The sequence below is a fragment of the Myotis nattereri genome (genome assembly GCF_964212035.1).
Source record: "Myotis nattereri genome assembly, chromosome: 13".
Lineage (NCBI taxonomy): Eukaryota > Metazoa > Chordata > Mammalia > Chiroptera > Vespertilionidae > Myotis > Myotis nattereri.
This window is the reverse complement of record NC_138088.1, coordinates 46,554,537-46,582,077: the sequence shown is the minus strand read 5'-3', so window position 1 is coordinate 46,582,077 and position 27,541 is coordinate 46,554,537. Positions and strand designations below refer to the sequence as shown.

Sequence of the window (27,541 nt, the reverse complement as noted above, 5' to 3'; positions counted from 1 at the left end):
TGCTAGAGGAATTGAGCATGCCCTGTGTGACTTCATGGGGAAAGGACTACAGTGGGGCCTTGACTTACGAGTTTTATTTGTTCCATGATGGAGCTCGTAACTTAAAGTGAACAAGTGAGACACGTGATGCTGGGTTGATGTTGTGGTGTTCACTGTGACGTTTGCTGCGCCAACTAGTGGTGGGGTATCTGAAGCTGGCTCGTAACCCGAAAAAAATCGGCCGAGAGATGGTTCGTATCTCGAAAAACTCGTTAGTCGGGACATTCATAAGTCAAGGCCCCACTGTATTGGGAACCTGTGTCTTGTTTCCTCCAGACTTTGTTCTATGAGCCTTTTCTCTTTGATGATCTTGTTTTGTCTCCTTTCACTGTAATAAATCATAGTCACAAGTATGACTAGAAGCTGAGGCTGTGAGTCCTCTATGGAATTGGTAAACCTGGGGGTGGTCTTGGGGATCCCTGACACATACATAATCCAATCTTATTTTACAGTCTCTCTATAATTTAAGTATTAAAGATGAGGAATCAGAGGTTTGTAAAGACCAAGACAGTTGACTGATATTAGACATTTAACAAAGGGATATAATAAGAATTCAAATGTAGGTTTCTCTTGCTCTGAACCCCGGGCTCATGAACACATTGTACACCACCTGCCTGAGTTTCTGACCTTGTGCTTTGCTTCTGATGATAGTTGGTGTGGTGTGGTTATCACCACTTGGGCCATTGATGGCCCATTCCTAGCAGATCCCCCTTCCACCACCACCACCCCTCCCCCGCCAAATATAAATTTGTAAGGGCAGGGCCATATCTGTATTGTTGCCTCCCCAGTTCCTACTAGAGTGCCTTGCAAAGATTAAGAACTCAATATTTATTGAATAAATTAGTGAATGGATGTTTAATTTGTGTTTTCTATTTACTACTAAAAGAGCCCTGTGAAACAAGGCACCAGTTAGAATTAAGCCATTTTAAATTGGAGTTCAGTCAGCCCTGGCCGGGTAGCTCAGCTGATCAGAGCGTTGTCCCAATACACCAAGGTTGCAGGTTCGATTTCTGGCCAGGGCAAGCAACCAATGAATGCATAAATTAGCAGAACAACAAATTGATGTTTCTCTCTCTCTCTCAAATCAATAAAAAAAAACTTTAAAAAACTGGGGGTTCAGAAGACTAAGAGATGAAATAATTTATCTCATGGCCGCATAGCCTGGCAACTTTAGAAATATAACTGAGCTACAATCCAGGTCTCCTCCTCCTCCCAAGCACTTCCCCCATTACTGCTGGTCCCTGTTCTGCTATTGTGATTAGAATGTTCAGAGACCTGCTAGCTTGTTGTTTGCCAGGGGCCTCTTAAGTACAGTTTGTTTATATAGTGGCATTTATGTCATCACTGAGTTGTTGCTAGGAAAGGTGCTCCTTGTATTCACTTAGACTCTTATAAAATGTGTCATTTTCACCACATGCAGCAGATTACTCCAAAAACACCATGAGGAGTATAAGTAAAAACCACAGACGTCCTTAGACCCATGAGAAGCACTGGTAGAGACTTATGAAACCAATACCAGCCCCGTAACATTTCCTCGCCCCGACATTCTAAAATTATAATATTTGTTTCAGTTTACATGAGTCAAGTTGCAAGATAGCAAATACACAAAATGCATCCAGTACAAACAAAATATTCGTAACTCAGCTGTTGCATTGGTTTGGGCCAAGCAACAGCCAACAGCAGTAAAATACATTCTTGGACAGCAAAAACATGTTGGAGAGCTCTTAGAATGCTTTGCAACAGGAATGAACTTCCAGTGGCCTTAGATGGAAGCATTAAGGTCTTCTGCGTCTTCAGTTCTACATTCAAGAAATATAAATGTGTGTTTTCTGAACCATTCTTTGGTTCTTCCAACATGGATCACAAAGGGAAGGGGCTCTCACCTCAAAGTGCACCTGCATGTGCACACTTACATCAGAACAAAGTGGAGCTGAAAAGGAGGGGCCAGTTGGTAAATACACTATCCAAACTTTCAAAATAATCTACTCCAGTGTTAGGAAACTCGGAAACACAGATGAGCGCACATCGCAATCATTTGACTCGGGCCATCATTTAGGGTAGTAGTCACACCAGATCCTGTCTCAGCTCTGAATCCCAGAAGTTTGGAACAGAGGGAGTTGTCAATGGAGGAAAGCAAGAGAGGGGAGGGCTCATGCTACTTACAAACCACGTGCAGGAAGAGGACAGCTGTATCTGAGCCCAGGTTGTTCTCTGCATAGGCCGTCACCTGGAAGATCCCTGCGCTCTTGTACACATGCTTGATGCCATCCTCAATGGGGCTGAAGTTAGCATAGGACACCGCAATCCCATCCCCAAAGTCAAGCTGGATGTTCGTCCTTTGGAGATCACCCTGCGAGAAGGAACAGCAATTGGCTTGAGCTCAATCACATGGCCCAGCTTGACTTAATCTCGATGCTTCGCCTGTGTCTTCATCATCACCCTCTGAAAACCTAAAGTCTCCCCCAGGGGGGCCTAAACACTGTGAACACGATCAACAGACTCCTATCTGAGATCCACTGGGCACTGTGGGCCGGTGCCATGGACCTGTTGCTCCTGTGTGCCTGAGCTCGGTCAGGCTGGGTTAGTGGGACACTGGCAATAATAGAGAAGATAGAGACTCTAGGCAACTCTGGCTACCTCGCACATGGTTTAATGATTCTTTGCCTGTGGCATAGTAATACCAATAGCAATAAGAATAACAGCTAACAGTTTCTTTTCCATTCCAAACATTTAATTTCCTCACAACTCCATATTGTAGAAAGTACTACTGTCACCATTTTACAAATGGATTGCAGCTGGTAGTGGTAGAGCCAGGTTTTAAACCAGGCAGTCTGGTATCAATGCTAATGTTCTCAACCACCATGCTATCATCAAAATTGTTCATATTTTTAGCAATTATTATTATGGTCTGAGCATTATGCTAATCATTTAGCACATATTATATAATACCACCTTCAAAATAACTCTATGAGGTAAGATGATTTATTTCCATACTGTATATTAGCACTGCACATTAGCCAAGATTACATCTGTGCTCTGTTGACCTTGGATGTCCCTAAACCTAACGAAGCCCCCTCTTCCCTGAAGCACTTTCTGGCCCTCCCAGCTCACAGGTACCTCTGCCTGTGAAAAGGACAAGAGTCTTCTGGGTGCTGTCTGGTAATGTGATACCAATGGTTCAGTTGAGTGGATCTTTGCCACCCCAAGTCCTAAAACCAATGCTCAGCTTCTTAAGGGCCAATGCTAAACCCCATCCTTCCTTTCCCTTCCTCTCCATATTAGACCAACATTCTGGATAAATGCAATTGAGTCTGACCACAAAACAAGAATAATAGATGAAAAAGAACCGGATCTCTTTTCATATACAAAGATGGTTGATGGGATGGAAAGAGAAATGCATCATTTCAGAATTATGAGCCAATCGTTCCACCCAGTGAGTGTGCATCCATCATACTTTTGCTTTCTGTCTCTTCCCCCATAGCAACTCAGATGTGAGAAAAATATTGATAGGTGCTCCCTTGCCCCAAATACAATGTCAACTACCTTTGAGTTTATGAATATAAATTAAAGTGGAAATGAACTGGATGCAATTCAAATGGATAAGATCGTGGCTCTTCACATCCATTCAAGAGAAGGTTTTATAGCTCTGGTCCTAGAAACTCCCTAGTGAAAATGTGATAATGACCTCCTCTGAATCTGTAAGTTTTTTAATTCTAGCACCCAGTGTGGGTGACAGCTGAAAAGTCTGTCAGCCAGGATAAAGAAACTTCACCATCCTGTCCAGTGTGGGCCTGACTTTAAAGGTTTCTAAAGTATTCACACTTCTGGAAAAACACACATAAAAGTCCTGACCTGCTTTGGTCTCTTTCCAAGATCTCAAGAGCACAGAGCAATTTGCATACAAATTTAGAGGGCTTTGTAAATCAGGCAAGCCTTCTCGCCCCCAACATCTCAGCGAGGAGTGCCTGAAAACCAACCTGGTTTGAGAAGAGATGAAATAGCTCATATAGGGAGCAAGAAGCAGGGAGCAGAGCTATTTCCACCCTGGAATGAATGAACTTAGTCTGATTTTACTGCCCAGATTACAGGAGACACTAAAAATGAACTAATGGAGCAGCTAGTTGATGGAAAAGCAACCAATATGAAATTTTTCATAAAGATAAGTTGAAAGGATTTCAATAATCCGCCACTAGCCTCACACTCATACTGTGGAGTCCCTTTGAAAGCCCCATGGGCTTTTTAATTAGGGGGCGAAGGGTTACAATGAAGTGAAAGAGGCTCCTGAAGGTAACGGATAAAATTTGAATTTCCTTCTTCTGGCAAAGTTTATAGTATATGGTCTTATGGTGATAAACATTCCTTCAGCAAAGCAGAGCCTAAAGAGGAACCTCAGAGAATATGTCCAGCTCTGCTCTGCGAGAGACAAGCAGCAAGACTGCAGGCTGAGTCCCTGTGGCTGGATGAAGGGAAGGAGGTCTCTAAACACTTAAGCCCTCTTTTGGTCCTTCTATCTTCTCCCAGAAATCTCAGCTTCTTGGCATTGACTTGCTTTCTTTTTTTAAAAACATCATGTGAAAGAGACACATTGATTGCTTGCCTCCTGAAGGTGCCCCCGACTTGAGCCGGGATTGAACCTATAACCCAGGTATGTGCCCTTGAGCTGTATCGAACCTGAGGCCATTTGGTTCAAGGGCTGATACTCTAACCACTGCGCAAACTGGCCAGGGCTGCATTGACTTTCATACAGGGCCCTGAATAGAGGATTTATTTTTTCTCTTCCCTGTCAGAGACCAGGGAATGGTCTGCTTGTGAGTTATGACCTCAGAGACCCTGGCCAGCACCTACCTCCTCCATGAGGATGATGAAGGTCGCATTGTGCCCCTGCTCGGCCACCAGGCGTCCATCAGTTGTCACCACATGGAGGCCCCGGGGGGCTTTTCCAGGGCACACCTGGGCCTTGGCGGTGTACTTCTCCCTTAGTCCATCTGTGCAGTTGTTGGACACAATCCGCCGGTACCTGAGGAGCATTGGCAATTGTCAGTGGTGTGGTTTGTGTTGTATGTGTGTGTGTTAGAAGGCGTGGAAGAGAGCAAGACAGACATTGCACACAGCTCCTCCTCAAAACGGAGTCTCAAGGAAGACAGCCATTTAGGAAGCTAAATAAATGCTGAGGAGCCACTATCCCTCCATCTCAGGAAGAGTAGCTCTTTAAACATTATTATCGATCCTACCTGGTGAGCCACAGATCGGATCAGTGTCTAAAGCAGCCAAGAAAAATCAATGTCTGACTCATACACAAGACAGGAGGAGGCAGACCCATTGGATTATAGAAGCAGGAAGATCAGGTGCTGATCTCTGCGAGGGAGAGACTTGTTTCTACTTCCCTGAGGCCACCCCCAGTTTCCCCTGTACCAGGAAGCAGCGAGAAGATGAGACTTCTGCCTCTGATTAATCAGGAAGCTTCTTCCTGTATCCCCTTCACCACCAGGGCATCATTCCATTGCTTAACACCTTACTCTGGAGCCACTGGGATATTTTATGGGATATTTTCTCTTTGTTAATATTTCATTTCTTACCACAAATACCAGATGAGAAGCACAAATTTGAAACTCTTATTCAGCCCAATCGAGGTAAAATTATTTCAGAGAAGAAGTGAGCATGGGAAGACCTCCCACAAGGACTGTGACCTTCTAGGACAAGGACGAATTTGTGCATAGTGATGCCATGTCATCTCTCTTGACTACAGACCCCAGCACCTGAAGTCAAGCTGAGAGTGTGCCCAGAGCCCTGACCTACATGATGGATTGTTTCTAGGTACATCACTCTCTCTAAATTGCATTAAAGCAACATTCTGGGAAAACCACATAAAATAAATGGACCACGACTATCATCATCATCATCATCATCATCATCATCATCATCACCACCATCACCATCACATTATGTCTTCTTTCATCCTGGATATCAGGAGTAACTAATCAATCCATCCATATTGCCTTCTTCTAGTGGCTTTGAAAGCAGATGAAAACAAACTCTTCTGTATGATATCGGTCCTCCATTATATCTGAAGTGGGCCGATGCACAAAATTCGTGCAGTGGGGGGGGGGCGTCCCTCAGCCAGGCCTACACCCTCTCCAAACTGGGACCCCTCAGGGGATGTCCAACTGCCAGTTTAGGCCCAATCCCTGTGAGTGTGGGATTGGGCCTAAATCAGCAGTCGGACATCCCTCTTGCAATCTGGAACCGCTGGCTCCTAACTGTTCACCTGCCTGCCTGCCTGATCGTCTCTAACCACCCTGCATGCTGGCCTGTTTGCCCCCAACTTTTCCCCCCCACCGGCCTTCTTGCCCCCAACTGCCACCCCCTTGCTGGCCTGCTCACCCCCAACTGCCCCCCACCCCCACCGACCTGATCACTTCCAACTGCCTCCAACTGCCGGCCTGCTTGCCCCCAACTGCTCCCTCCTGCCAGCCTGCTTGCCCCCAACTGGCACTCCCCTGCCGGCCTGCTCACCTCCAACTGCTCCCCCCCCCACCAGCCTGATCACCTCCAACTGCCCTCCCCTCCTGGCCTGATCACCCCTAACCACCTCTGCCTTTGCCCCGCCACCATGGCTTTGTCTGGAAGGATGTCTGGAAGGTCTCTGTGAAGGTCTCCTGGTCTAAGTAGCATATTACCCTTTAATTAGTATATATTTCTCCCTCCCCACCAATTGCTGAACTCCTAGCCATACTTTCCATCCAGAGATCTCATGAAGATGTTGGGCAAATGGTGTATGTAGTTATTGTCTCAGATTGAATCACAATATTTCTGAGCCTAATCAAAACAATAGCTATGGTCTGTCAAATGGCAAAAGGTATTGAAACTGGGTAATCAGAAATCTCTTCTGATGTTCCCAAAAAGCTACTCTCAGCTAAAGGTCTCCTCAGGCTTCCCCGGAAACCATATAAACAAACTATCTACATTCCATCCTGCTTCAACAGTGATGCTCCCTTTCATCCCAACTTAGAGAAACACAAAAACAGTGAGTGGAATTCCTTTAGTTGTTTTACTTACCCAGTGCTGTTAAGGTAGCTTTGACCAAGGCTGCAGTCCTTTGATGGAGACGCTGGATTGTACCAGAAAGCTGGGACACACTGGCTCTCTCCATGTCTCTCATAGCCATAGTCACTGTCCGCAAAATGAATATTGCATAGTGGTGTAGATGCAAAAATGTTTGAAACACACACACAAATAGAAATGCATCCCTATGTGCACCCAAAACTCTGTAACACGTTCTTTCAAATACTCCTAGTGAGGGCAAATATTCATACTTAGAGAATACATTTTTAGATTTAGAAATAACCCCAAGTCTTATGGAGACCAATGTAGAAAAATATAGTGGATTATCAAATGTGGATTCTAGGTTCAAAAAGTATGAAACTACATATGTGGCAGGGGCACTGGTTTGGGGTGAGTGTGAAGGATGCTTTATGCTTAAAAGCATGTTTTGGGTCACAGTAGAATTACTGAAATAATTAGATGACAACCAAGAAAATGGCTTTAAATGTCAAGGTTCATTTCTGTGTTAATATCCCATAGGTATTCTTCCAAAATTTCAGATTTTATTTTATTTTTCCCTGCCAATTCTCTCTCAAGCACATATATACATTTGCATTCAGATATATCCATTCAAAATTTTCCCAACTACATGTAACATAGGTTCCCTCTTGTCTTAAACAATAACAACAATAGAAAAACTATGTAGTTCTTTGACATGTTTTCATAAAAGCCTAGCCATAACAACACCAAGAAAGATCCCTGGCCAGTGTTGCTCAGTTGGTTAGGTGTCCTCCCACACACCTAAGTTGCAAGTTTGATTCTAGGTCAGGGCACATGCCTGGGTTGTGGGTTCCATCCCTGGTGCAGAACATGAGGGAGACAGCTGGTCGATGTATTGCTCTCATATCCATGTTTCTCTGCCTCTCTTTCTCTCCCTTCCTCTCTCAAAAAACAAACACACATCAAAAAAACAAAGAAAGTCAAGTATGATTCCCTTCTCCTTTCCTTCCCATTTGAAAATGAGAAAGTAAATGCAGAGGAGGGCCCTATCTGAAATTTAAATGATATTTCCTTACTTCTTAGAGTTTCATAAGCTCCCAGACAAGTAATTTTCAGGGTAGAAAAAGAACAACAAAGTGTTATTGCTTGCAACCAACCAGAGATCTTTGAGGGTGACTTTATTTGGCAGGAAAATTCATACTTCTGAGTTAAGCATCCAAGGATTTCCTCAAACCCACACATTGATTAGAACAACCTGGACATTTGACTATTGATTCGCTGAGTGTTAATAAAACATAAAACAGCAAAAGAAATCATTCTCTCTGGACCCACACCTCCTTTCTTCTTCTGCTCCCATATTCTTTGATCCAAGATTTAATTAAAATCCAATGAAATTACAGGCCAGTCATCTATATGTGTAACTGGGGTAGAAATGAAAGGGAGATAGGGATAAAAATTTAATTCTACATTCTTTATCACTCAATATGTGCCCTGTTCTCTGGAAGAAGTACAACAATCCCTCTCCTTAAGGGGTTTCCAGTCTTTTGAAGATAGGCATATAACCTGCCTCAAATCCAATGAAAGAACAGAATAACAAATGTGAAGTAGAACACAGTGTAATACAGGATGAAGCAGTATAGTTAAGAAGTAACAACTGATTAATGACATTATATGAATTATCTCCCCAGTTTGACACCACCCTACCATCTTACCACCTTCCTCCACAACAAACTCCATCTGACCCTCAAGGCAACTTTTCAACCCTCTCTGTCTTTGTGTGTATTATACCCTGGTCTTGAAGTACTCTACTGCTTTCTGTGTTTGACACTTTCCGACAGATCCTTCCTCAATATCTAGGGCAGATGAGACCATCCATGATTCCCATTCAAAATTTCTGTGGTCACAGCATGTTGGAAACATTGAGGCCATAAAAGAGCAGAGACCTCGGTTGGTTTTGGTTGCCAGTGTTGGTCTAAAACATTGAAGGTATTGAATAATATTTACTGGTGAATGGATACTTCAGTTACATTGAAAAAGGATTGCACTAAATTATGCCATTGCATTTGGACTCTGCAGGGAGAGTGTGAACCCACAGTTAATTTTCCAGTGTGTACCACAGAGAGCATCCCAAGTGCTCAACAGGTGCCTGTGGCGTGAACATGAGCTAGAGTCCTTCCAAATCACTATGTGGAAAGATAGAACTCAAGACCAGCCTGGGAGTTGACTCAGAGGAACTCAGTATTGCACCAGCTTATAATAGTTCCTGAGAGCCAGTTTAAAATTTCAGGACTTTTCCCAGCTATTTAATGGCTAGTAATCAGTCATTATTAAAAATTAAATAATAAAAAATTTATTTAAATGTTATATTTAAAAAGCAATAATAAAAATAATAAACCCTTCATTACCTTACTGCATTGTATTATTATTATATAATATATAGCATATAAAATGTTATTATATATTATTTATGCCCTTGAAGTTATTTACATCTGAGTATTAATAGACTAGAAATACTATGTAATGCTACACATCTCTCCCGAAGTCTGCAGTCACTGACATCATGTTGGTGGCTTGAAACTGGCCATGGTGGAAATATTTACTACAATCAGCAAAGGCTACCAATCAGGGATTCTTTATTTATTTGTTCCCAAAGAGCTGGTGGTTAAATATTTACCAGCATACACTGGACGTCTGATTTCTAAGCATTGTTTATCTGTAGAAACATTTAGATTGCCGTGTGTTTGCATCCCTTCTAGAAAATTCCACCATTGCTTTATGAGACGAATCTGTTGAATGTCCTGCTAACCTTAAGAAGTTTAGTAATTTTGGAAGAAAGGGTGTTCTCCTAAGCAGCTTTGGGAGGGAGAGAAATGCCTTAATGCGCTTTGCTGAAGGCGACCATCTTTAGCAATGCATTCGGCTCTGTGACCTGTTAGCCATATAGTAATTAAAAAGAGGGCATCAGGCATGCTTCTTTACCCCAAAGAGAAAAAGAACCTCATTAATATTTAATAACATTAATGGAAACATCACTGGCTGCCCCCAAACTGTGGACTTCTTCATTCACTTCTGCTAAATGTATATTAAAATCTCTCATACTGCCCCCCCTCCATCCCAGCTCTGGAGTTCACATAATTTAGACAAACAAGCAGTTTCAGCGGCTGCTCCAGCTTCCTGGGGAAAAGGTATTTTTCTGTTGAATGGTGAAGTCTGGAGTGACTGTGCCGGAAAGTTTGATTTGCCTCAGGGAAGTATGCTGCCACAGCTTCTGCAAACACACAAGCAGCTTCCTTCAAGAAATGTCACCTCTGTGTCTTTCTTTAGAGGGTTTAGAACTTCTTTAAAAGTTTAGGGGGGAACGTGTCCATTTCTAGGAGCCTGTATGTCCAAATCTCATCCAAAAATCCAGGGAGGAGCCTTAGACAACTAAAGAAGAAATGACAGCTTCAGAAACCAAAAGGCCTCTGCATGTCAGAGCAGGAAGGGACACTTGTATTCCCTGGGTCCAATCCCCTCCGTTGGTAGATTAGGAAGGAGGAGTAAAGAGAGGAGAAATGACTTGTTAGGGATTGTACATAACTGACAATGGCAGATGGAGATGATAATCGACTCTTGACCCCTGGTTCAGCATTAGTACAATCTCAAGGAGCACCCATTGCATCATCAGTAGAGGGCTCCTTGGTTCTCAGGAATGACAATGTCAGTCTCTTGGAGCCAGCCAAGAAGTCATCTGCTGGCCCAGCTCAGGGCTGTGCTACTCTCACCATGCACAGCCCCTCCTAGCCTCACAGACCCCCAGGTTCTCAATTCTCCCATTTGGCACTTGAGATTCCAAGATCAGTGTCCCACGGGTGCTTCTGTCTTATTTTAGGAGACAGCACAGCATGTGGGTTTGGGAACAAGCAGAGAGAGGGTTTCTGGTAAGCGCAGAGTGAACAGTCAACAAACAGAAACAACCTTAACAAAAACAATGGGATAAAAACATCATTATCATTTAGCTAAGGCATGAACCTAAATACAGCCATAAAGATAATTACATGCAGATCAGTTCAGAAACTGCTTGCAAAAAACAACAATCATGCCTCACATATTTCTGCTAATTCAACCCCATGCTCTCATCTGCCCTTATTCCTCTAGTCATCAAGAACACACGCATATACCTCATTTCCCTAAAGTGCTGCCCATTTTTCTTGTACTTTCTCAGCAGGAAGTCTACACAGCTCTATCACCACCTCCTGCAGGAAACCTTCCATCATTATTCCAGTCCTCAGTGAACTCTCTATTCTGACCTTTTCTAACACTTCCTGCGATAGTGGAACTGCTTTATATCTATGGTAGCCATGGCCACATGTCACAATGGAGCATTTGAAATATGGCTAGTGCAAGTGGAGAACTGAATGTTTACTTTAGCTTTAATATGAATACATGTGACTAGTGGCTATTCTATTGGGCATCTCTGATCTGTGCCATAAAATTCAGCAACTAACTATGCTGTTTATTATTTGCTGTTATGCCTTCTTTGAGTTCAACAACTCTGGTTTATACATATTTTTTTTTTTTACTTTTCAATCATGTCTTATCTATAGAAAAATATGCTTGATTATACTCTCTATGCAGAACACTAAAGGTTGAAAGGATTTCAGACATATCTGATTTATATGCTGACACAGCTCAAATCTCTTCTGCTCTATCTTCTATATTAGCATTTGATAAACTAGCTCTGTGGATCTGGAACCTACTGAACAGGATAGACACTAAAACATACTAAGAATTGGGACTCTGGAATCATAACATTATTATTTTTAGTAAGTTACTTAACCTTTCTGTGTCTCCATTTCTTCATCAATAAAATACCTGTAATAGCCAACTCTCATTCCAGCAGTTGAGTGAGATCAACATAATCCATCTAAAGAACTTGGTACATCGTAGGTGCTCAGCAAGAGTTATTGCTGAGTAAACAGTTGGCTGAGTGAGTAGGAAAAATGACCTCCAGGTGGAAGACCCTCCAGACCAACTGGTTTCTCATTGAACAAGAGTATTTGGGTCTCCCAGAAGGCAATTCATCCCTAAGAGTTGGCCTTTTATGTTACTTTTCTGATACCTGCTGGTCTCTGACAAATTTAAGCCTTAGGATTTGTTCCTGGCCCCTCACCAGTGCCAGGGTGGAGGTGGCTCTCTATGGTAAACATGAGGCTGGGAGATTTACAAGGCTATTAAGTAGAAAAATTATTATTCATGCAAAATTCATACACGAATAAAACATGCTCTGGATGGAGGCTGAAAGTCAATGGTAGCCCACAAATAAACACTTCTGAGACTCTTTAAAACCTTCTCTCTTTGAGCAGAGGAGGGATGCAGGTGGGTAATGCCCTGCCTCTGTGAATTTAGGCTGCACTCTTTAGCTTTTCTACCAAAACCAAGATAGCTGATCATCCTGCCCAGTCTCCACCCCCAGACCCTACCTGATTAAAGTAGGTTATGCCCTCTCCCTGCTCTCTCTGAGAACTGAAAGTTGCTTGAACCAATTGAATGGCTAAGATCTGCTTTGGCTCAGGGAAACAACTAGGTGGAATACGCATGATTGTCGCTTATACTAACTGAGCTAGGAGTTTCAGATTCCTTAGTTAATAAAAATTCCTGGTAGGAAGGACCATTGAGAAGGTGACAAGGCTATGAAATTGTTGTTATAAACTACTTTCCAGCATAAACATAGAAAAACTATATTTGATGGAAAAACTATATTTTTAACTGATAAATATGCTCATTGAAATTGACTTAAAAACAAAAAGACAATTTTAAACACAGTCCCATTGTCCAAAAAATCACTATAAAAAACAGCAATTTCAGAAATCTAACTATCTATTCCATACTAAAAAAAAAAAGTACAAAAATACTTTTTAGGCTATGCAATTCTTTTGCTATTTCTCTCAGATTCTGACCAGTCACTTGTCATCCAGTCTTGTGCATCTGCTTCTCCTAACTCACACTGGTTCTTCTACCTTCTTTTTTAACATGAGGTATGATTGGCTATAGAAAGACAAACATAGAATACCTTACCTATCCCCCACCCCCAAATTCTATAAAGTCTTCTTGAATACCATAAACCTATTACAATTCTATTACCAGTGATCAAATATACTTCATTCAAAACTGTTTTAGAGTTAATGGAACATTCTATGTTGAACCTCATCAACAGCAGTTAACCTAGGTCATTTGAAGATGAGTTTTAATTTTAGAATAATTAAACTTGGGGATCCTATTTATTCTGAAACAAGAAATCAGTCTAAAATAATTCAGACTTGCTAGATTTCTTGAGAAATAGCATGATGTAGAAGAGAGAGCATGGGATTTAGTTAGGCTAGCATTTGTACCCAGCTCTTTATCTCCTAGTTACAAGAGCTTGGTCAAGTAACTTACATTCCAGATATTCATTTTCTTCATAAAATGTCATAGTAATGATGCTGACATTACAGGGTGTTGGATCCAAGTGGCCCCTCTACCAATGAAAACATGAGAATCACAGAACACCTTGTAAGGACTCCCCTACCCCTGGCCACCTGCTACTTTACTTACAGATGCATTATGAGAATAGTTCCAAAGAAGGGTTCAAAACTATTTTAAGCTATGCCACCAATATTGGAATAAATGGATAACACTCAAAGGTACAAATTTGAAGATAGTGATTATTTGAATGTATAAGCTCTGGCTTACTTGTTAAAAATACTATGGGACCACTTAACCCTGGGGTACAATATTAACAATGGCAGCAGCAACAGATACCATATGGATGCCTACACCATTAGGATAAATGTCTTTTCCACATTAATGATGTATATTAATTCATTTATTTCTCCCTAGGATCCAATGAGATCCATGTTCTGTACTTGTACTTCACAGCTGAGGAGGTGAAATCAAAGAGATTAAGATATTTTTTCCTAAGGTCAAAAACTGTAAATATCAGAGTTGTGATTTTTTTTTCAGAATAGTAAATGTTAATGGGATTGCTGAAGGGAAAAATATTTATGTTACAATTCTTATTCTTTCTCAATTGTGAGTTTTGCCAACGATGAGTGAGGGACTAATGCAACTCACAGACACAGGCAAAAAAGGAGAAGGACATATGCAAAGACAGTGAGGCTGCACAGAGTGAGCCTGCAGAAGGACATAAAGAAGCCTGATACTCATATTCTGAATATTTAGGTTGACATCAATAGGTCATGTGCAATAATTCTGAGTGACTTACTGTATACATTGCTATGACTATTTTTGCTGAATTGTAATTAATAATTGAAAATCATTCTTTCCAAGTGTGAAAATAAATTTTGTTTCCAAAGGATCAGACTTTCCACAGATAAAACATTGCCATTCAAATTTAAATTCCATTTAGCACAACCCATTTGAGTGATTCTTACTAAAGTCAAGCTTTCTTTTTCTCCTATTTATTAAATGTATTGGGGTGACATTGGTTAATCAAATTATGTCAGTTTCAGGTGTACAAATTTATAATACATCATCTATATATTGTATTGGGGTTCACCATCCCAAGTCAAGTCTCCTTCCATCACCATTTATTCCCCTTTAAGCTTTCTAATGCATAAGTTCAGGAATGAAGAGAAGGTAGGAAGCAGTCAAAGTCAACTGTCTGGCTTACAGTTACCAGCTACAGTCATAGTTATACTTGAAAATAACTATGGCTTCCAGTACAAATTACTGTTAAGAAACAGGTTGGATGAAATAGGATGAAATAGGGATGAAGCTGCTGGCTGTACAGGAGCAGCCATTCTGTGCCCAATTGAATTTATGTTTGTTATTTAACATCAGAAAGCTCCAATTCAATTGTCATTATCTTGCCCCTTCCATGTATATAGACTTGAACCTGAGCCCTTAGCTTTTTCTTTTAATATGGGATGGCTTAATAAAACATCTAAACTGAACTTTAGCTTTTGACTGTAATGTGAAGGAAGAATTCATCCAGCTGGGATCAGAGTAATACTCGCCCATTCCCAGAAATGGGAAGATTTTGGCTCTCCTAAAATGAACAACATTCTTAGAAACATGGTCCTATTATTTATTGCTTATATCACCTAGGCACTGAGGGTGCAACAATGAAGAAAATCTAAAACTCCTGCACTCATGGCACTTACATTCTACTGGGGAAGATAGGCAATAATAAAGCCATCACAGAGCATGATCACTCCAAATGGCAATTAATACTAAGAAGACAATAATCATGCTGATATTCTAGAGCAGTGATGGCGAACCTTTTGAGCTTGGCGTGTCAGCATTTTGAAAAACCCTAACTTAACTCTGGTGCCGTGTCACATATAGAAATTTTTTGATATTTGCAACCATAGTAAAACAAAGATTTATATTTTTGATATTTATTTTATATATTGAAATGCCATTTAACAAAGAAAAATCAACCAAAAAAATGAGTTCACGTGTCACCTCTGACACGCGTGTCATAGGTTCGCCATCACTGTTCTAGAGAGTCCCCAGGTGTAGGTAAGATCATATAGCTTCAAAAGGTATTTCTGAGGAGATGATAATTTTACTGAGATATGAGTGACCCAAAGATGCCAATTATGTTGAAATTTGGAAGAAATCTTTGCACATGCTATTTTTTTCTGGTAGAAATAACCCTGGATTAATTCAGGTACAAGAGATGGTAGTGTGACTATAAAACAGTAAACAAGGGAAGAATAGTAAAACATTAAGACACAATGATAATAGCAGGCCAAATTACATACAACGAAGCAAGCCAAGGAAAAACATTGGATTATATTTTAAGGGTGAAGGGAAGCTGTTCTCAGCACAGGAGTGATAAGGCCTGATTTTTGTTTTTAAAGTATAATATGGTTGCTGCGAGGAGGATAGAGTTTAGGATGCATGGTGAAACTAGAGAAGGAATTAGTAGACTGACAAATTCACTCAGCAGAAGACATGGGGTAAAGGTGCTTTGAGTTAGAAAGTATTTTGGAAACAGAGGCTTGCAAGGACCTGCAGATGTTTGGTCGAGAGAAAGGGGAAAAATCAAGCTCTCCTGGGATTTTGACTTAAGTAACTGAATGGATGTCTGTGTGTTTTATTGAGGCTGGAAAAACTGGACTGGGGTGGAGATTCAAGATGAATTGAAAAACTGCTTCCAACAGTGATAGTTCAGGAAGAGTTCTGCTTTGGCCACAAATAAATTTAAGGGGAGATGGATATTGAGCAGATGGATGAACACAAATGTCTCCATGCTGGAGGAGAGGGAGGCCCGAGCTGAAGGTAAATACTTGGAAATTCGTGAGTCTAATAGGTTAGGTTTCACAGTGTCCTTTGTGGTTGTCAGTGGAGGGAGGAAAGACAGAAATGATGATGAGAGTTCAAATGGAAGAGTGCAATTTCAGCAAACTTGTCTGAAGGTTACTGTCCAAGGCGGTAGCTCCCTGTACTCTGTCAGTGCCCAGCCCAGGCTCTCTGGTACTTTCCAATGCAGCTACTCCCTGAAGATGAGAAGTCCCCTTGGACATGCTTCTCTGTGAAAATGCCTCCTTGTGTCCCTCTTCCAGGGACGCAAACTTCCCATCTGGCCCAGGAACTGGGGTAGGTGGGCCTACAGGCCAGTAGTTCCTCCCCTAACTCATCTTCCTTCTCTCCCCCCAAACAAGTAAACATCTTGTTGAAAATGGCATTGAGAGGCCAAGGGACTCACCACTCAAAGTCCCAGTCGGCACAGACACAGGGTTCTGAGACCACCGTCCCCGAGGAGTCTCGGCTCAAGGCACACTGAGCTCCTGGCTTGCGTTTCTTGAATATTTTCCTTTCTCCCATGACACAAGGTTCCCCCTTAGAAAGAAAGTCCACAGTGAGAAATGCAGAAACACACAAAAAAGATGAAGTAAAACAGCTTCTCAACAGGAAGCATTAGGCTTTTCATTCTCTTTTCGGCTCATTCCCAGTAACAGTTTGGGAGTTTCAAGGATAAAAGGGCTGCTCTTTTACTATCATACAGAAGGAAAACTATGCAAGGCTGGCCTATCACTATCCCTCCTCCCAACTTGGCCAGTGATGTTTACTCCATCCTGTTTCTCCTCCATCTCCATAGGGAATTCCAAGACTCCCACCATCCTCACAGACACCCCAATTGCCCAAATGGTTTCAGCAGAAACTCTAGTGGAAAGGATTCCACTTCTGGCATATTTTTCACATCATCTTCAGAGTAAAACTGAGGTCGACCCAAAGATCCCTCTCTATGATAAACCACCCTGCCCAAGTCTTTATTCCTAGCCAAGGGCAAAAAGAACAGAAGTTAGTGCAAATTACAAGGATCCAATGGTTCCGAAGAACACAGATGCCTGATTATGCTATGTATCAGTAAACATCTGCTATTGGTAGAGACTCTCACTCCCACCCCTCCCCCTTTCTTAGTGGTCCTATTCCTGATGCTCTTGGGCCCTTACTCCAAGCTAGCCTGAGAAATGCTCCTCCCCTCAATAGGAAGGTATAATGATTGAACCTATGGAGGGTCAGTCTCCTACCTGTTTGAGCTTATTTCTCGATGGGTAGAGCTAAAAATCCAGGTGATCACTGCTCCCTATCACAGTGATCCCAGGGTGCAAAATTGTCCCCAATACTATCTAACTCTACTGAACCTGGATATATGGGCTTCACCCCTTCCCCTAAATCCGCTGTTATCCTCAGAGGCCCCACTTCAATAGAAAGGGCCAGATAGGAATAACAGGGCTCTTAGTAGCTCTTCTTCCTTGTGGTGTACCTGATTGAGCAGGTGCCAGGTCTGGTAGTCTTCCTTGGTGCAGCGCCGGCTGAAGATAGATTTGTAGTCCACTTTCACCAACTGCCACTCAGAGCGAAGGCTGAAGTGGCCAAAAACTCTGTGTTTAGGGAAGGGATGGGAAAGACAAGCAGAGAAAGCCTTGCAGTCACAAATGCACAAAGACTAGGGGGATAGAAGACTGAATTGCACCCTGGCCTTCACTGGTTCTTTCAAAGTATGTTCTTTGAAGGCCATCGAATAGAAGTCTACTGTATACACAACACCAGTGAAATGCATTCACAGTGGGTTTAAATAACCAATCATTTTTTAATTGAAAAAGTAATATCTATGCTTTATAGTAAAGAATTAAAATATAGAAAAGTACAGAGAAGGAAAAATTCAAAGTCCAAAATTCTCCACCAAGATAGAACTGTTGGTCATTTTTTGACATTCAGCCTTGTATGTCTTTAATTCCAAGCAATGGTATTTTCTTTACTGATGTCCACTGACAAGGACTGTTTCCTCATCTGTAAAGTAGATTGTGTATGTTGGAGTGGGAGGTGGGTTAGTTAATCAAAAGTATGACCTTGCCAATTCCAAAATTTCAACTGAGTATAAGGATATTTATTTGAAATTCCCATTGCTTAATTTATATGAATACCATCCTCCTCCTCTCTTCCTTGAAAAATCACAGGAGTCTCATAAAAGAAACTCATATTTATGTATAGTAAAATAGCACACCATATGAGTAGATAATCCACACTGACCTTTTCAAAGCTCAGCAGTTGATAGCCCTATAAATATGAATAATCAATCGTTTCTAGAAAAATAGATTGATCATCCATACTCCACTCAGGTGGTATATCTTGTAATTACAATGCAAGACATCCATCACAGTGATGTAAAGGGGAGACCAATATGCCAGGAACTTAAATCAACTGAAATCTTTCAAGGAATTGGATGACTTCCATTTCATTAAGACTTACTCATGCTCCCAGCCCTGGATTTGTATCTCCCCAAGTTCAGGTATTCTGATAGTGACACTGAGAGACTAACTCTCCTCAAGGGACATGTCCTTCTGCCCCCTGAAACACAAGGATGCTTTGGGAGGGGTAGGAGCTGATTAAGATTGTAAAATAGGGAAAGAAATAGAATTGCTGTTTAGATCAAACAACTTAAAATACACTTTAAGAAATGACTTATAGTGATCTAATGGTTCAATATTAAGTAAAAATTTTAGAACTTTGTCTAAAAGAAAATTAAACAGACTTTGAGGGGGAGACTGAGGGTCTCTCCTTTAGTAAAACTGTATGGTCTTTGTATGAGTCTTAGCTCAGCCCTGGGAAGTGGAAGCCATGGGGCTAAATATCCTGGGTTGTGTGGCCCATATGTTGTGGAGCAGAGTGAACTTAATTTAAGTATCTTCCCTGGTTCTCTCAGTTCTCTTAGATTCTTGTTATATTTAGTGGTCTTCTAATAATCCAATATATCCATGTCAAGTCTCAACTAAGGTATTTTCACCTTATTAGCTCTCACTCATGGAGAGATCATGAGTCAGTCCATTTTAAATTTTAACAGAACAGTTAACTCAACAAAAGTGTATACTTATTTGAAGATAGGAGAGTTAAGCTGAAAGCTCATTAGGGAAAAGAAAAAAAACAAGAGTGGGAGGAGACTTTGATGAATGTCTTTTCCCTCCCTATCCAGTCAATCTATTCCTGACATATTCAAACGCCACCTCCCCTGTAAGTCATCCCCGATTGGAGGACTCTGAGTAGCAGGTTATCAGTGATGCTAAACATTCTGCCTACTCCAAATAGTTTACAGTTATTTCATGGATCATAAACTACATCATGTCAGATTAATTCCAGCCCTTTCTATGAAAGGATTTCTAGACAGACAGAAGAGGGAAATATGAGGCGTATGATTTACCTATCAGCAAGGCACCTGCCATGGTCTGCCACAGCACTCTTGAAAAAAAGATGAAAAAATATGAGCCAGGTGCTAGTAAAATTATGTGGCTGAACAGTACCTAATTAAGGCATTAAAATCAACCACGAAGGAGGGTGTGAGTAGTCAGCTGCAAGGTTATGCTGTCTGCACCTTCTTGTTCTTCATTTTTATTAATGACTTGAAGACATGAAAATAATGGTCATCATTGGAAATCACATTTTCGGATGACACAAAGCTGGAAGAAACAGTCAGTACACTTGATGGCAGAATCAGGACCCAAAAAGCTCTTGACAGAATGAGAGACAGGCTGAATTTAATAGCATGTGACACAACAAGATGAAATGTCAAGTTTTCCCTTTGTCAACTACATAAGTATTATATAGATGAAATGGGGCTTGGTGAAACTCAGCTTAAATAATAATAGTGATGATAATAATAACAACAACAATAATGATGAAAGCTTAAGAGTTTTCATGTATAATGAGATTAATATAAGTACACACTTCAGAGAGACTAAAATATTTAAGGTGATCTGAGAATGCATTAATTAATACAAAATTATGTATATTATCTAGAGCAAAAGTGGAAATATCCTGGTCTATGCTACATTACACTAGATCACAGAGAAAATTTGTAGTTAGTTTTGGATGCCATCATTCAAGAATGATATAAACTATGTACCTCAATGTGCAGTACACGTATAAGCTTTGGTGGTAATAGTGGAACTTGAATCTCTTGAAATATTAAGTAAAATATGTGTTCATTGGCATATGTGTTTATATATAGAGAAAGTACATATATTTTATCAGATTTTCAAAGGGGTTCACAGTTCCCAATGTTTAAGAACCACTGAAAAGGAGAGTGATCAAGATTGTGTATTGAAATGAATAGTGGCTCCCTAAGAGAATTGACCTGTAACCTTTAATGAGACCTTATTGGAAAAAGGTCTTTGATTTACAAGTTAAAGATCTCCAGTTGAACTTATCCTGGATTATCAGGATTAGCCTGAAGTCCAATATGACCCAGCAATGCCCCTTCTGGGTATCTAACCAAAAAACTTGAAAATATTCATTTGTAAATATATATATATATATATGTATTTATGTTCATTGCAGCATTATGCACTGTGGCTGAGACATGAAAACAAAGTGTCCCTCAACAACTAATTGGATAAAGAAGACGAGGTACATATATTATATGCAATACTGCTCAGTATGAGAAAAGATGAAATACTGTCATTTGTAACAACTTAGATGGATCTTGAGAATATCATGCTGAGCAAAATAAGTCAGATTGGAAAAAGTCAAGGACCATATGATTTCACTCACATATAAAACTGAAAGCAATAAATGAACAAACAAAACTCACAGACATGAATAACAGTATCACGATTACCAGAGGGAAAGAGAGGTAGGAAAGAATCAGTAAAGGGCAAAGGGGATCAAATATATGGTGAAGGAAGTAAAACTGACATTGAATAGTGAACACACAGCATGATATACAGACGATATATTATAGATTGTATACTTGAAACCTTATACCCTCATAATCTTATTAGCCAATGTCACCCCAATACATTTTATTAAAAATAAAAAAATACAAAGAAGAGATACATGGAGAGAGGAGAAGGCCATGTTCAGACAAAGGCAAAGATTAGATTTCTGAGGCCACAAGTCAAGAAACAGCTGGAGCCAACAGGAAATGGAATAGCATAGAACAAGTGATCCCTAGTACACTGACGTGAGTGCAGTCCTGCTGCCAATTTAACCTTGGGCTCTGGCCTCCGGAATTGTGAGAGAATACATTGCCGTTCTTTTATCCACACAATTTATGGAAATTTGTTACAGCAACCTCAAGAAATTAATACCGATGGCTATGTAATTTGAGACCACTTTTAATCTATGAATCTATTATCTATCTATCTATCTATCTATCTATCTATCTATCTATCTATCTATCTATCTAGAAGTGATGTAAAAGCTATGGCTGGTTTACCTGGAGATAACTTAGGAAGGGGCAGGAGAGAGAGTCCAATAAGTAGCCATTCTAGGGAGATCTCTTGAGTAGTAAAAAAATAACAAAACATGAAAAGGTAAAAGTTTAAAAAATATGAGAGGTCTTTCTAATAGCTAAAGTTAGTCCACAGAGGAAAGGAATGCTCAAGCATTAGTAAGCTTAGAACTTCAAGTTCAGGCTTAACCACTTCCCAGGGCTCTTGTTGCAGAGAATATACTAGTAAGCATCATTCAGGCACATAGCCTAATTGACCCTGAGCCTCTAAGGATGTTCATGATCTGTTTATGATCTCAGAGTGCTCATCTCAGGACTGAACACAGAAATCGGTCCCCAGTCAGGACTTGTAGACTAATTCAGGTTCTTCTCTTCTGTAATCTTGGCAGGTGCATTATTTTCATCTATATTTCTTTGGCTTCTATCCCAGATTTTCTTACATTGTGCATCCCAGGTCCTTCCCCAAACTATAAATTGATACACTAATATTTTCACTTAGGAGTGTGCTAATCTCCTTGCCGTGTGGTCTCTGCAACATGCCAGATGCAAAATGTTAAACATTTTATGTTAGGTCTATCAGTTTAGTTCATTTTCTCATTGGATCCAACTAAGATCAGTGGGATAAAAACCCTTAGCTACTTTCAGACATTAATGTACTTCCCCTGTTTCCATCCATTATTAGTTCTAGGAAGAAAAGGTTTATTATGGGGCCCCTCCTGTGGGGCGTAAGTGACTCTGACACAGGGTCTCTCTTTTGCATAGATCTGGCTTCCCTAACTCTGCTCAATCCTGCCTCTATCCATTTCTCTCCTGATTAGAGGTCATGGAAACTGAGAAAATGACAGAAACATAGCACACTAAGGAGGAGATAAAATAAGGACTAATTTAAAGTCAACCATTTTTCATCCCTTTTCATAACTACCCTTAGAACAGAAGTTAAAATCCTTGCCAGGGTCTGTGGAAGTGAGCACTCAGCAAAGAAATTAGAGTGATACCCTAACCGGTTTGGCTCAGTGGATAGAGCATCGGCCTGCGGACTCAAGGGTCCCAGGTTCGATTCTGGTCAAGGGCATGTACCTTGGTTGCGGGCACATCCCCAGTAGGGGGTGTGCAGGAGGCAGCTGATGGATGTTTCTCTCTAATCAATGTTTCTAACTCTCTCTCCCTCTCCCTTCCTCTCTGTAAAAAATCAATAAAATATATTTTTTTAAAAAGAAATTAGGGTGACCATCATAGGAACCCTTGTCCATCACTTTGGGGTGATAAACATTGACAAGGTCCACTTAATTCTAGATTAGAAAAAGAGAAATCCCAGACATTTTCTTTCTTTTTTTTTTTAAATATATTTTATTGATTTTTTACAGAGAGGAAGGGAGAGAGACAGAGAGTTAGAAACATCGATGAGAGAGAAACATCGATCAGCTGCCTCCTGCACATCTCCTACTGGGGATGTGCCCGCAACCCAGGTACATGCCCTTGACCGGAATCGAACCTGGGACCCTTGAGTCCGCAGGCCGACGCTCTATCCACTGAGCCAAACCGGTTTTGGCCATTTTCTAATTAAAAATAAGGAAAATAAATATCCCATATAAAAGTTTCTCATCCTATGAAAATGTTCTTCTAAAGCTAGTGGAACTCACCCCACTTGCAATACCTTTGGGGGGATGACTCATACATCAACTGAATATGAAAACCCAAGAAATAGGCCAGGCAGAGGAACCAAAGACATGGGAAATCTCTAATAGGATAATGTGATTCCCAAGTTAGGTGCTATTTCTTTCAGAAAGTCTTCTGTGACTGTTGTGACAACACTGAGCTCTATTTCCTCAGAAGCTCAAATGCTCCTGCTATTTCTGGCCCAGAGGTTCCCCACTGTCTGCATGAGAGTCACCTAAAACAGTGGTCAGCAAAATACCACGTGCTGACGCGCATGTACAGTGCCATTGAAACTTCGTGGCCCATGCGCAGAAGTCGGTATTTTGTGGAAGAGCCACACTCAAGGGGCCAAAGAGACCCATGTGGCTTGTGAGCCGCAGTTTGCCGATCACTGACCTAGAAGGTTTGTGAAACAGGTTTTCTCATCCCTCAGATTTTCAGAATAGTATTTTATGTGCCTGGTTATTCATAATTCTAAGTCCCCAGGTAATGCTGATATCTCTGGTGCCAGGACTACCCTTTGGGAAATACTGCTCTAGACAACTTATTGATAATTTCTTTATTTTTAAATATTTTTATTGATTTTTTAGAGAGAAAGGAATGGAGGGGAGAGAGAGAGAGAGAGAGAGAGAGAGAGAGAGAGAGAGAGAGAGAGAGAAGAAACAGATTGGATGCCTCATGCACTCCCCCTACTGGGGATTGAGCACACAACCCAGGCATATGCCCTGATCAGGAATCAAACTGGTGACCTATTGGTGCATGGGATGATACTCAATCCACTGAATCACACCTGCTTGGCGGTGATTTCTTAATGTTTTTGTTTCGTTGGTCAAATTTTTGTCACCCAATTAGAAAGCTCCTAGGCTGAGAAGGATCCTTGTATTTCTTTGTATTTCCTAGAGCCTTTCAACAGTAGTTGCTTGACCAAAAGTGGTTAATTGATTATTGATCATTGATGGAACAAGGCAATTCTTAGCATAGCCAAATTCACTTTCATCCATAGTCCCATTACTTTGCAGTTACCAAAAAAAAATACAGTTTTGAACTCTTCCTTCAGAAATACATTCCTAGTCCCTCTTCTTATCTCAAAGTGTAAGTATACAAGTAGGCAAAAGTGGACTTACAGTTGTGAGTACAAGGAACACAGTTTATTTTTACATTATTATTAATTAATTAATGTATTATGTAAACCTAGTTTTGCCCACCCCTGTATTTTTTTATCCTTACCCAAGGATATGTTTTTTAAATTGACTTTGGAAAGAGACAGAAAGAGAAACATCAATGTAAGAGAAACATCGATGTGAGAGAGAAGCATCAATTGATTGTCTCCTGTACATGCCCCAAACGGGGATCAAATCTGCAACCATTTGATCTACACGTTGACATTCTAACCAACTGAGCCACCAGGCTGGGGTCCACCCTGTAATTTTGTCGACATAATCAAAACTGTATAATGTGAAAATATGTTTGTGAAAATCTTGAGAATCTCAATGTTCATTACCATCACCATCATTCTTATTACCGGAAACTTCAGGACTCAACCCAAGGCCCTGCTCAGCTAGGGCTTTCAATAAGTTTGGTTTCAAATTCTTTTTGCAACATACTAACTTCAAACTCAGGGATTTCTTTGTTGAGCACACTAGCGTGCCTGTGTGTGTGTGTGTGTGTGTGTGTGTGTGTGTGTGACATCTAGAAGAGTGGAGAAAGTACATACCTCATACAGAAATAGAGATGAGTGTAAAAGGTAGCCTACCCTTTAGTGTTCCTGAAGAAGTTTCTCCCAATCACAGGACAAAACAAATGAATTCTCTAAGCCATTTCTCACTATATTGATTTTTAGGAAAAAAATCAATTAAAATTTGTTATTTCTGGTTTTTCTTTTTACCTTGCAACCTAGATTTTTTCATGAGATATTTGTGCTCTACTGAAGATTCATCTTCTTGCACTCTATAAACCTAAGAGAGTCTCTTTCTCTCTCTTTTAACTCCTCTGGTGCTAGTGTGAACCTGGCTACAGAGTGTCATCCTAGACCCATGGTCGGCAAACTGCGGCTCGCGAGCCACATGTGGCTCTTTGGCCCCTTGAGTGTGGCTCTTCCTAAGCCTTAGGAGTACCCTAATTAAGTTAATAACAATGTACCTACCTATATAGTTTAAGTTTAAAAAATTTGGCTCTCAAAAGAAATTTCAATAGCTGTACTGTTGATATTTGGCTCGGTTGACTAATGAGTTTACCGACCACTGTCCTAGACCCATGTGCTATTGTTTAACTTTTAACATATAGAGGGTCTGGGCATGCTAGCAAGAGTGCTAGGCAAGGATATAGACTTATATTTTTCTACGCCTCATCTGCCACTAAATTAGTAATTGACCTTGAGCAAATGACTTCATCTTTCAAGCTTCCTTACAGAAGATGATTTTTAATCCATGACATATATACTCAACAGATGGGATGCAGAAATAGTCTAGACAAAACACAGCCCTTTCAAGACAATTTCCAAGAGTTTATTTTCTTTCAATCCCTATGTCAGCTTCCAGGTGTACAAGCTATCTATCTCCTGGTGACCCTATACAGAAAGGATTTATCTAGAGTCATTCATCTTTGTCTCCACTGGAACTTCTTTCATATAACAGATGCTCAATAAATAGTTCTGGGTTGATTAATGGATGGAATTAATCTATCAAATCATTCACTTCTTCCAAAATTGGGGTAATAGCTTTATCTGCCCTTATTTCTGGGCCAAAGAACATGGCTGTGTTGTGTGTCCTTTGGGGTTCAGAAGGACAAAAACAATGTCAGGGAGAAAATAGCAGCATCTTCACTTTTCCTGGTTATCTTGGACTGTGCTAGGCTTTCCACAAACAACTGTGATTCGCTGGGACCCTAAATAACACAGCTTCCCTAGTCCACCATCCAGACCTCAGTTAACCTTGTGGGGAGGGGAGTGATTAATTTGAGGGAGGAAGCTGGTTTGTAAAAATAAAAGATTTCATTAGAATTCCACACACACAGAGGGTTACCTACTCATTAATTAACTGATTTCAAAAGGGATCTTAGTATATAATTGCTATAATTTAGGTGGAAACAATGCCACACTAAATGTAATTATAGGAGTAGGCTCTGTAAAGATGTTTTTCTCTTTACCAGAGAGCAATTCTGGGTCAGCTGATTTTCTTCTGCATAGTAATCTCGCTCTTTTTTCCATCTCTAATTACACCAACTTTTATCAAATAGGTATCAAAGCTGAGAGAAGTTTCAAGGAGAGAGTGGTTGACCACATCCTTCAGAGAGGAAAAGGAGAGGATTCATTACCAGGAAGCCGCTAGAAATGGGCAAAAGAAGATAAAACAGTGCCTACAGTACGACAAGGAGGGCTTCACTGCAGACTGACTTGTGTGGGAGCATCTGAATGAACTCAACTAGGAAAATGTTGTATTGTCATGGACCTGCCTCAGGACCTATCTCTTCCCCTTATTGTCCTCCATGATGATGAAGGTTATATAAAAGCCTTCTAAATAAAGCTTGCTAATAGTATTCAAATCCAAAATCATTCTACTTTTCAACTGCTTGTTCTATTACTTTTCCCTTGAGTCCTTTTTAAAATATTCCCATGAAAGTCTAGTTCTCTAGACTTTAAAGGTTATCAGAATATTTCCCTAAGATAACGCAAATCTTCCATTTTCTCCTTGTGTTTTGTTTATAGGGTTTTGTATTATGTAACCACAGCACTATACGCTTTGAGGTAATTCTATCTTCTTGATTTATTCTTTTTAATTTCAATTTTTAAATGCTAACTTCTCTGTTATGCCCTCCGTGATCGTTTTTCCTCCTCAGTTCTTGTCCTTCCTCCCTGACTCTATTGGATCAGATGAATTATCAGAATAACATAGACGATGAAGAATCCTAGTCCCTGGAGAAATGATCCTGCTCCCCACTCCCCATCCCCAGGGGCAGCTTAGCTGGTCTCATTGCATATATATATATATATATATATATATATATATATATATATATATATATATACATACTAGGATGATGGAGTCTAAGCTGGGCTTTCCTGGTGGCCAGAAAGCTGGAGGGCAA

The 27,541-nt window shown here is 40.6% G+C and overlaps 1 protein-coding gene across 1 annotated transcript in view; it reads right to left on the bottom strand.

Annotated features, from left to right (window-relative positions):
* SORCS3 (sortilin related VPS10 domain containing receptor 3) overlaps positions 1-27,541 on the bottom strand; it is a 523,227-nt gene that overhangs the window by 32,083 nt on the left and 463,603 nt on the right. Inside the window, exons 15-19 of the mRNA XM_081104642.1 lie at positions 17,840-17,957; positions 16,778-16,911; positions 7,096-7,209; positions 4,885-5,056; positions 2,203-2,389 (exon numbers count right to left, since the gene is read on the bottom strand). Of these exons, the coding sequence (XP_080960768.1) occupies positions 2,203-2,389; positions 4,885-5,056; positions 7,096-7,209; positions 16,778-16,911; positions 17,840-17,957 (725 nt within the window). The remainder of the gene's footprint in view (positions 1-2,202; positions 2,390-4,884; positions 5,057-7,095; positions 7,210-16,777; positions 16,912-17,839; positions 17,958-27,541) is intronic.